Genomic DNA, 10,094 nt, shown 5'->3' on the forward strand with positions numbered 1-10,094 from the left:
TACTAAATGTGTGCAAGTCTTCCCCCACCCCCTCCCCCGCCAGCACCTAAAGTTAGCCCCTTTCTTGGCACGTAGTTCAGTGCTCCTGCCATCTGCCTCTCCTGGTTTGGGCTCAGCTCTCTTCTCCAACTCTCTGGATATTTCTTGTGAGTAAATAGGAAACAAGTTCCTGCTATGTTGGATTTAATAGTTCAGATTCTAACTTTTCTTATCCTAACAGATGACTCTGAATATCCTTGGTAAAAGAAGAAACATTGCACATCTCTTTTCTTCAGGTTAATGATGCTTCTCTCTTCTAACTTGTAGGACTTCCCGGAACTTACACAGTCACTATCATGAGGCCCCTCTGACCCGGAAGCACTATCAAGTCACTGGCTATGGCATAGTAAGTGAGCAGCTGGGGTGTGAGCAGGATGTTGTGGGGCTTGGCTCAGGGCCATGTAGGAGGACACGTCCTCCCAGAATCCTGTAATGTTCATAAGGATTAGAGGCTGCACAGGGACTCTCTTAACATTTGGGAGCTTTTTAGCTAGGCTTTCTGTGGGAAAAGCACCTATGAAGTCTGTCTCTGTTCCTCTCCTTGCATAATAACCATGCCATTTGTAGGTTCTGATACTTAATAAGTGTCAGCTATGAATACTATTTGGATCTCTTTTAAAATCACACTGGACATAGAAGCCAAGGACCTACAATATAGCCCCAGATGAATATATGAGTTTATCTTTTGCCAGATCCCAAATTCTCGTTGGCTTTGTTTTTAAGGATCACTTCCCAGTTCTGCAGAAGGATGTTATCCATATAGCCTTTGTATTAAATTTTACTACTTCAAGGAGATGCAGTTAATAGAGTAAAAGCTCTATGAGTACTTATGGCTTGGAGAGTAATTAAAGACAAAAACTACTAGTGGGAAACTATGTTTATGACCATCAGTTACATTCTCTTTGAAGGCCATTGGTGCTTCAGTAAAGATTCCATGTTCCTTAATGTGGATTCCCTAACTTTCTTTCTATTTGCTCAGCCCATATTGTACTAGAGCCAATACTCTGAACTGTCTCATCTTCTTTTTTGCGGGCATCTCCTAAGGAGAATGAGAAGCAACTGTCTGAATTTCCAAAGTGTAATATCTAGGCCAGATCCTTCTGGCTTAGATGAGTGAGTATCCAGATGGCCAGCGTAATAGATGCAAGTGGCCTGGATCTATTTCTGTTGAATCAGGGTGATGTCTTGAGTTTGGTTTAGAGGCAAAAACATCTATTTCGAACTTAAACTCTAGTCCTGTGAAGTGAAGAACTGGACTTTTACTAATAGTTCCAGGAGTTATACTCGTTTTTTTGGTCGTAATAGTGAGTGCTGGGGCAATGTCAATCACTTGGGATATCTCTATGGCCTTCCCCTCCTTCTTCTTCTCACAGCTCGCTGCAGCCTCCAACTCCTAGGCTCAGGTGATCCAGCAATCCTCCCACCTCGGCACCTGAGTAGCTAGAACTACGGGCATGAGCCACTAATTTTTATGTCACTAATTTTTAAAATTTTTTGTACAGATGGAATCTTGTTCTGTTGCCCAGGCTGGTCTCAAACTCCTGGCCTCAAGTGATCCTCCTGCCTCGGCCTCCCAAAGCTTTACGATTGGGAGCCACGGTGCCCAGCTCTATGGCCTTCTGGATCCCTTGTCCCACCTCAATTATTGAAGCTGATTTGGCCTTTGACCTTTGTAATATGGTGGCATCTGAAAGGGTGCCCATTTCCCTTTCTGACAGCTTTTCTCTAAAGTCATCTCACTTTCTTTGTCTTGTTTTCTTGATTTATGTGGCAGAATGGGACAGGGGACTCAAATGATTTCTGGCGGATTGAGGTTGTAAACAGAAAATTTGGAAACCGGATCAAAGTGCTGAGAAGTCGAATTCGCTTCATCCATCTGGTCACAGGTTGTGTCCTGGGCTCCTCAGGAAAGGTTCTGCCCAAGTGGTAAGTGCCTGGGGTTCTGATGTCCCAACTGAGGCTCATGCTTTTCCTTTCACTCTACGAGGAATATACCAAAAGTTTTTGTTTTCCAGTGGTCACTGTTCACCTCATGTTTGCTTTTTCTTAATGGTAGATAGAAGAAAAGGCATCAGTGTATTGTGGAGCACAGGTCTCCAGGGTAGCTTTAGTGTTTCATGTGTTTTGATAGTTGAACATTTGTACATCTGGCTTGTGGTTATAATTCTGTGAGTCTGTGTCTCTTTCTAAAATGGGAATACTGTATGCTAGGCTACTCTAGGATAGTTGTAGAATATAAAAGTGAAAAGTTGAAAAGGTAATGGCCACAGGGTTGAAAAGGTGGGGGTTCCATGGAGCCCCTCCTTAAGAGCAGAAGAAACTGCTACTCTGTGTGGATTTCAGGTCTTTTGAGAATCACGTGTGACTACTCTTCACAGGGGCTGGGAGCAGTTGGAAGTTACTTGCACTCCATACTTAAAAGAAACCCTCAACTCCATCTGGAATGTGGAGGACCATATCAATCCCAAATGTGAGTGAGGTCACTTTCCGGGCTGGCTCTGAAGGGAAACATTTATAAGAAACTCTTATCTTAGAGAAATCAACTTTCATAGTCTCTGCTGTCACTGCATCTTGTTGCCATTTTCTTCCTTCCTTAAACCTAGTCTCTTCACGTGAGTTGTCTGTAACGACATAGCTAGCTCCTTTTTCTTCTCATCCACTCCCTCTTTAAACTCCTCTCCCTAAAGTGACCAGTGACCATCTGTAGGTCCATCTGTCTCATCTCCCTCTGGACTCTTCTCTCCCCTGCACCCTGGGCATCTCCCCAGCCTCAAGGCTTGGAGCAGGCTGCCACTTTCCCTTTATGTCCCTATGTAGGGCTCCTCCTCTCCCCATATCTAGTCACCACTTTTACAGAAAGCAGTAGCCACAGCTCTGATCTGATCCACACGTCTCTACGCCCAGGCTCCAATTTGACATTTCCACTTCAGTGTTAACTTCTACTCAATACGTCTTTGGATTCATCATCTGTTTTCCTAAACTACCCCCTTCAAGCACGTGCTTGATCTCTCCTCTTGTGCTTTCCATTTGTTCTTACTACCTCGTCTAGCCAAACCAGCTCATTAACTCTTTTTTTAAAAAATAACTTTGATATATATTATTAACTCTTTATTGAGCGTGCCAGAAACCATATGGGGCCTAGATGTATTGGTGAAGGAGGTAGATGTGTCCCTGTCCCCACAGACCTTATGGGGGAGCATTTGAGCCAGCACCACATTGAAGGATGATGGTGCACAGGTCTTGTCATCTGTTTCTTTTGTACTTCTCACATCTGTTTCCTTTGTGTTTCTCACAATGCCTGATGAGTACTCAACACAAACTGAATACGTGAGCAAGGATTGGGCCAAGCTTTCTTCCATCTCCTCGACACTCCCACCCACTTGTCAGCTTGTCAGAAAGGCTGCAGTTGGGCTCTAGTGGGAATGTGGATACCATGGATTGACAGACGGTGGGGAGAGAATGTGTGACAAAGGCTTTTCTCCTGTCATTTTTTTTTTCTAGTGCCAAACATCAGCCTGGATGTGCTGCAGCCCAGTTTTCCTGAGATCTTGCTGGAGTCCCACATGGTCATGATCCGGGTACTATGGCCCCTTCTCATTCCCCGGCTTCTCTGAGAGTTCTTGAGCAGCCACAGATTTGGAGCACAAATCAATAGCCATGGTATAGATCCACTGCCCCCTTGTGGAGGACTTTGAAAGTGTCCTAATTTACTGGTTTACTTGCTCTTCAGGGGCATCTCCCTTCTCTCACTCTGAGGAGGGTGGTGGTGACAATGATAGCGATGAGACCAGTGAACACATCTGCAGGTCTCATGTGCCAGGCAGTACTCTGAGCACTGCACATGGTATTAATTCAACTAATACTTACTGCAGTCCTGTGGAGATTATTGTCGTTCCCACTCTGCAGATGGCAGAACTGAGGCACAGAGAGGCTAGGGATCTTGCCCAGGGTTCACACAGCTAAGTGTAAGCGGTGGGTCCAGTCTAGAAGCTAGGCTGGTGGGCTTTCCCACTACGCTCCTCTGCCTCTGAGTGACTGTCAAATCTGTTCAGATGGCAGAGCCCCTGAAAATCACAGTGCTCTTGGTTGAAGATCACGAGACATTGACGGTTCATTCCATCCTATGAAATTAGGATCAGTTAGGATGAATCACTAACTTGAGTGTGTTGTTTATATGTAGCATAAAATCTCAACCATGAGCCCACTCATATTCCTGGACAGAAACCATTTAGGGAACTTGGTTGATTTCTTTTTTAAGGTTTTCTGAGACACATTGTTTGCACTCTATGTCATTAGTAACTGACAGTAGATGTAGCATCAAAGGTTTAAGAAAAATTGAGAGAGGAAATCTTTAAATTGAGAAAATTCTACCCACTAGCTTAAATTTCCCCTTGTGAATTGGGGAAATCCTGCTGCAGTTTTGATGTTTAGTGGGAGACCCCCTTCCTCTGGCTTGTGGGAAACCTGTATTCTGCAAGGATGATGTATAAGAATCACTGTATCTCAGGCCAGATATGTGATCTTAATTCCGCCTACAGGGCTGCAGGTAAGGGTAGCAGTTTTTATTTTTCCCTTGGTGAGCCCGTGTCAAGTGGACTTTCCTGGAAGTGATTATGTAAGCAGTACTCAGTAAATATAGTTCACTTATTTCACCAGATTAAATTTTAAAAATTCAAATTTTGTCATTTTTGCTCATTGAGAGGAGATGAGTTGACATTAAGCGATTAGTCAGAATATCACTCTGGGTGATATACTGTCAGTCAGAATATCACTCTGGGTCTGGGTAGAATTTTAAGACTAAATCTAAAGAGTTTCGTATCATCTTTCATTACCTAAGAGGGGAGGGTCAAAGAAGAAAAGGGAGTTTTCTTATTCAACTGATGTAGAGTCAGGGAGAGAAAAGACACCAAAATACTGAGTCAAGACTACAGAAGCTACAACAAGGGCAGGGCCCTTCTGCCAGTGGAGTGGTGGCCTCCACGACAACTGCTGACTCAGCCCAAAATGTCAGTCCTGCTGACCTAACTCAGCGTCCGACACCCCTTCCCAGGAAATGCCTTTTCAGTTTGTCCTGATAACAAGGCCTGCCCTGGTCCTGGTGGTCAATCTCCAGTATCCCCACCCTACTCCTTCCTGTTTTAGCAAAGGCCTCATTTTGCCCCGTGGAGACAGGTTGTTGGATATTCTTGGCTGCTGGATTCGAGGGGCTGAGTCTGGGTCCTTCAAGCTAAAGTGTGTGGGGGGTGATTTCCCTCCCAATTGGTGAAGTGTGTTCTTGAAGGGCAAAAAAATCTTACCTCTTTTGTGTATAAAGCATAAGAATTCATAAACAGATACATAGTACAGCTATGGTATTAAAATCTCATAAAAGACATTTATTAAAAAAAGTCTGAAAAGGTTCCTGGTGGGGGGGGCAATAATGAAAAAAAAAAAAACGTTGAACAACACTAGGCTAAAGTAACCTTTTCCAAGTCCAAACATTCGTCAGAGTTTCTCCTTTTCTGTTTGAAGTTGGCCTCGGAAGGGAGTAATAAATAAGCCTGATTTCATACCCTCCCCTCCCCTCCTCGCCTCTCCCCTCCCCTCCCCTCCTCTAGTGACACTGTCCTTGGCTCGGCAGATGGGTATATATTTTGTGCCCATTGGAACGAGTCCTTCATTCCTCTTTCTCTGCTTCTGTCTGGCGTAGTGGGTCTGAAGGACCATGTGTGATGTGGCCTGGGGCTTGTGCCCGAGTGGGAGACGTAAGGCAGTTGCCGTGGCAGGCGGACAGTGGCTGAGAAGGAGCACCTGATTCTTCCCTGAGGGAAGGGAGGGGATACACCTGGCTGTGTACCGGGGTACCTGTGCCTCACATTTCTGTCAGCTCTCTAGATCTCTGTCTTGACTAGCTGTTCTTTGCCACCTTCCTGCAGGGGAACAATGGCCTCAAGCCCAAGGACAATGAGTTCACATCCAAACCCTGGCACTGGCCTATCAACTATCAGGTAGGGCCCAAAGCTAGGCTTTCTCCCAGGCAGTGGAGCCCGGGAAGAAGTGTGCTGGGGTGGCAAGGGGAGGTCTTGCCTGGGGTGGACTGAGCAGAGATGGGCCTCTGTTTTCTGTCCTCATGCTGACCCTCCTTCCCAGAGAGCTCATGTGGAATTTGTACGTCCTGAGCTTCCTTTGCAGCCTCCTTATCTGTGAAGGGGGACCCGTCTTCCTCCCTTTGGGATGGGTGTGGCCCCGGGTCGGCAGTGTCCTCTGCTCCACAGGGCCTGCGCTTCTCAGGGATCAATGACACAGACTTCCGAGTCTACCTGCTTGGCAACCCGGTGAGTGCCCGAACGTTCCTGGCTTAGGCCCTTGAGCCCTTGCTTTCCTCTCATCTGCCTGTTCTCATTTCCATGCAGGTGGTTTGGTGGCTCAATCTGTTGAGCATTGCCCTCTACCTCCTCTCAGGGAGCATCCTTGCTATAGCTATGCAGAGAGGGGCACAGCTGCCAGCGGAAGTTGAAGGTCAGGTCCCCTGGGCTGTCCCTCCCCTGACCTAGCAGCTGGCGGGGTGCCGCACTCCTGGGAGGGCTGGCCTGCCTTTGCCTTCACCACCCCACACTTTCCCTCCTCCTTTGCTCTTGAAAGCTAACAGTCATGAAATACCCAGTGCTGTGTTACTTACATCCTCCCAACAACCCTGTAGGGTAGGGTATTACTACACAGATTTTATGGATTAAGAAACCAAGGTACAATGAGATTAAGAAACTTGTGCCAGGACATATAGCTAGTAAGTGATTGCTGACTTCAGAGCCTTCATTTTTAACCCCCGTGCTATATACAGAGCTGCCCATCTTTGTTCTTCTGCCCCCTCCTTGTTCCATGGCCACGTCCTCCAGTGGGGTAGAGAGGAGTCTCCAGGGCACGGTGGGTGGGTGCCCTGTCCTAGTGCTGCTCCTAACGTCAGCTGCCAGGCCGTGGACCGTGACATCTGAGGCTCACATGTTGCCTCTGCAGCTCGTTGTGTGAACAGTCATGGTCCCAGATATCCACTCACTCCCCTCTCCATCCTCACCTCGCCTGTACCCCTGTCTGTCTGCCGCTGCAGAGATCTGTGTGGCAGCAAAGATGTGGGAGGGGCAGGCAGGGAGGGAAGCTGTAGATGTACAGCAGTATGGTTTCTGTAGAGGCTGGGCTGCTTGCTGCCCAGACACCAGCACCAGGCCTCCTGCTGGTGTTCAGTGGACCTGCCGTCGGTGCTGAGACCTCACTGGGCTGGATAGTGACCAGGGCTCTCGAGACCCAGTTGTTCTTCTTCTTCCAGTTGCCACAGGGTGGTTTGGGCTGGTCCAGAGGAGGGAGGGAAGGCCCAGTGAGGTGATGTGACTTATTCAGCCAGGAAGGGGCAGAGCCGGCTTGGAACCCGGGATCTCTGCCCCATCCTTGTCTTCTGACTGGGGCTGTGCTGGTCGGGGCCCAGGACTGTCCCAGGTCCTGCTGCGAGGCGGCGGTCAGGTCCTCCTTGGCTGGATGCTCCATTACTTCCCATTCTTCCTGATGGGCCGGATCCTCTACTTCCACCACTACTTCCCGGCCATGCTCTTCTCAAGCATGTTGACAGGTCAGTGCTGCCCAGCTGGACTCCGGAGACAAAGCAGGGGAGGGGGGTGCTGGGGGCAGGGGAAAGAAGAAGAGGCCACCCTGGAGCAGCAGTGCTGGGAGTGAATCTCTGCTCCCTGACTAGGGGTGGCTCCTCTCTGCCGTATCCCAGAAGTTACTCTCTGACAGGCCGGTGCCAGGTGTCTTTCCTCTCCACTAGGCATTCTGTGGGACACCCTCCTGCGGCTCTGTGCCTGGGGTGTGGCCTCCCCTCGCCTGGCCAGGGGCATACACGCGGTGGGAGTCCTGAGCCTGCTCCTGGGAACTGCCTACAGGTGAGCATCTCCGTGCACCTTGCATGTGCCCCCAACGTGGACTCAGCCCTGGACGCCTTTGAGAATTCCCTGGGTGCTCTTAAAGTGTATCCGTGCCTGGGCCCCATGTCCAGAGCTTGTGACTCAGCTGGGCCTGGGTGGGGCCACAGTTTTCAGAGCCTCCAGGTGGTCCTGATTTGCGGTCGGGTGGGAGAAGCAGAGGGCCGACTCTGCATGCTCTCGTTCTCCAAGGTTCCCAGCCTTTGTACATCCCAGCACACCTGGGAGGGGACCCCTCCTTAGTCACAGCAGCTTTCTACCAGGACTGCGCTTGGTGGGGTGAGGGAGAGGGAAGGCAGAATGATTGGGTGGCTCAGAATTGCTAGAGGAGAGTGTTGTTTGGAAAGCTCCCCCTTCCCTACTTCTGGCAAGTCTCACAGATCCCCTGCTGAGAACCCCTGGCTTCCGTGGTGGGGCCTCACGGGGGAGCACATGTCTGTTTTAAGAGGGTTAAATTCACATCTTAACAAACACCCTGGGCCAAGTAGCCCACAAACAAACCCCTAGACAGGTCCCTCTCGTGGGTCTCTTGGGAAGAGCCCTTTCCTTTATTGTCATTAAGTCAGCATCTACTAAGCTCTCGGACTGTAGGCGTGGTAGTGGAAGAGAATGTGGCTTGTAGGTGGAGACTGACACCCCGCAAGGAGGAGCTGACTTCAGAGCTCCCCAGCCGAGGCTCTGGGGTGCCAACTGCTCCCTCTGGATTCTCTCTCACAGCTTCTACCTCTTCCACCCTCTGGCTTACGGGATGGTAGGCCCCCTAGCCCAGGACCCCGAAAGTCCGATGGCAGGACTAAGGTGGCTGGAATCATGGGACTTTTGAAGCCACTGCAAGGACTCCAGCCTACGTCCAGGAACAGCCCAGGGACAGCCAGCTGTGGAGCCAGTTCCTGGACCCTTCCAGCTATGGAGGAAGCTGCCCAGGAGCCTCAAGAATTCTGCTGCCTGTCAGACCAGGCTCTGGGAGTGAACCGGAGTTTAACCCAACACTACAGAGCCACAGCTTTGTCTGCTGCACCTACAGAGAGGACAGTATCTCTCAGACCCATTTCCCCGAGTGTACGACACGGAGGATGAGTGTGCACGAGTGCATGTGTGTGAGCGTGTGCGTGTGAGGGTGTGTCGTCCGTGTCTCTGTGGAATACAGACTGTGCAACTGTGGATAGCTGAGTGTCATAAACACTAAGAAATAGTCCAGGGCTACAGTAATATCTTCTGGTATTTTTTTCCACATTGGATTTGGTTTGGTTTTGGTTTGTAAGATCCATCAAAAATTCTCTGACCTCCAGGAGGTCCTCAAGTGCCAGCCTCACCTTGGGCCCTCACCAGAGGTAGAGCAGATGCACAGCACAGCTTCCCTCCCATGAACGAATCCAGTTACGGAGGAAAGCAAGCTGCCCTGAGCTGCGGGGCCCGGCACAGGGCACTGGGCTCTAGGCAGTAAGCAGCCAGGAACTCGCCAGCCCTTGGCCAGCCTGCCTTAGCCCTTGGTTCCTTGTTCTCTGGGAATGTCACACTGTGAGACTGGGTGGAGGAACAGCATCCTGCCCTTGGCTGCTCTGTGTTCCCAGGCCCTGGGTGCCAGAGGCTGTTTCTCTCAGTCCATCCCTGTCCCTCTGCATCGGGCCTCGCCATGAGGGCTGGGTCAGGTGTGTTCTCCTGATTGCTGGGAGAGCCTTTGGGGACCTTTCCTAACAGCTGAGGTAGATGAGAGAGCAGGGAATCTGCATGGTGCTGGGGCGTGGGATGCCCTGGCCTGTCTGGACAAATGTCCCTGTCACCTGCTGAGCTTCCCCAGTTTTCACTCCTCCAGTGCTCCCCTGCTCAGCCCCCTTCACTCCATTGGCACGTCCCTCTCTGTCACTGTTTCACCCATCTCTCTTCCCCAAAGACCCAGGGCACCTGGGGACGTGTGACAGCTTCTACTCTCTGCTGCTCTGAGGCTCACACAGCAGCTCAGAGCTGTTCCTTTCTCTTTCTCCCCCAAAGGGTTTAAGAAAACCCTTCAGTCAGAACCACACCAACCCAAAGCCAGCCCTTCAGCCTGCCTGCTTCCTCTTGGTGCATGACAAAATATTTTGTCTCAGAGGACTTTGATGCTTCAAGATT

General features: G+C 49.7%; 1 protein-coding gene across 8 annotated transcripts in view; it reads left to right on the plus strand.

Annotated features, from left to right (window-relative positions):
• Positions 1–9,194, plus strand: part of POMT2 (protein O-mannosyltransferase 2) — a 53,712-nt gene extending 44,518 nt beyond the window's left edge. For 6 of the 8 annotated variants that reach the window (XM_045562776.1, XM_045562782.1, XM_045562786.1 and 3 more), the window contains 10 exons: positions 307–385; positions 1,814–1,965; positions 2,418–2,509; positions 3,541–3,617; positions 5,955–6,026; positions 6,294–6,353; positions 6,432–6,537; positions 7,493–7,633; positions 7,801–7,946; positions 8,703–9,194. In XM_045562776.1, coding sequence (XP_045418732.1) covers positions 307–385; positions 1,814–1,965; positions 2,418–2,509; positions 3,541–3,617; positions 5,955–6,026; positions 6,294–6,353; positions 6,432–6,537; positions 7,493–7,633; positions 7,801–7,946; positions 8,703–9,062 — 1,285 coding nt within the window. In that variant the 3' untranslated portion in view covers positions 9,063–9,194. Of the gene's footprint in view, positions 1–306; positions 386–1,813; positions 1,966–2,417; positions 2,510–3,540; positions 3,618–5,954; positions 6,027–6,293; positions 6,354–6,431; positions 6,538–7,492; positions 7,634–7,756; positions 7,947–8,702 lie in introns of those variants that run through there. The other 2 variants (XM_045562767.1, XM_045562816.1) reach the window with 2 other exon arrangements.
• The last annotated feature ends 900 nt before the right edge of the window (positions 9,195–10,094 follow it).

This window comes from Lemur catta, chromosome 1 (assembly GCF_020740605.2).
Source record: "Lemur catta isolate mLemCat1 chromosome 1, mLemCat1.pri, whole genome shotgun sequence".
Classification (NCBI taxonomy): domain Eukaryota; kingdom Metazoa; phylum Chordata; class Mammalia; order Primates; family Lemuridae; genus Lemur; species Lemur catta.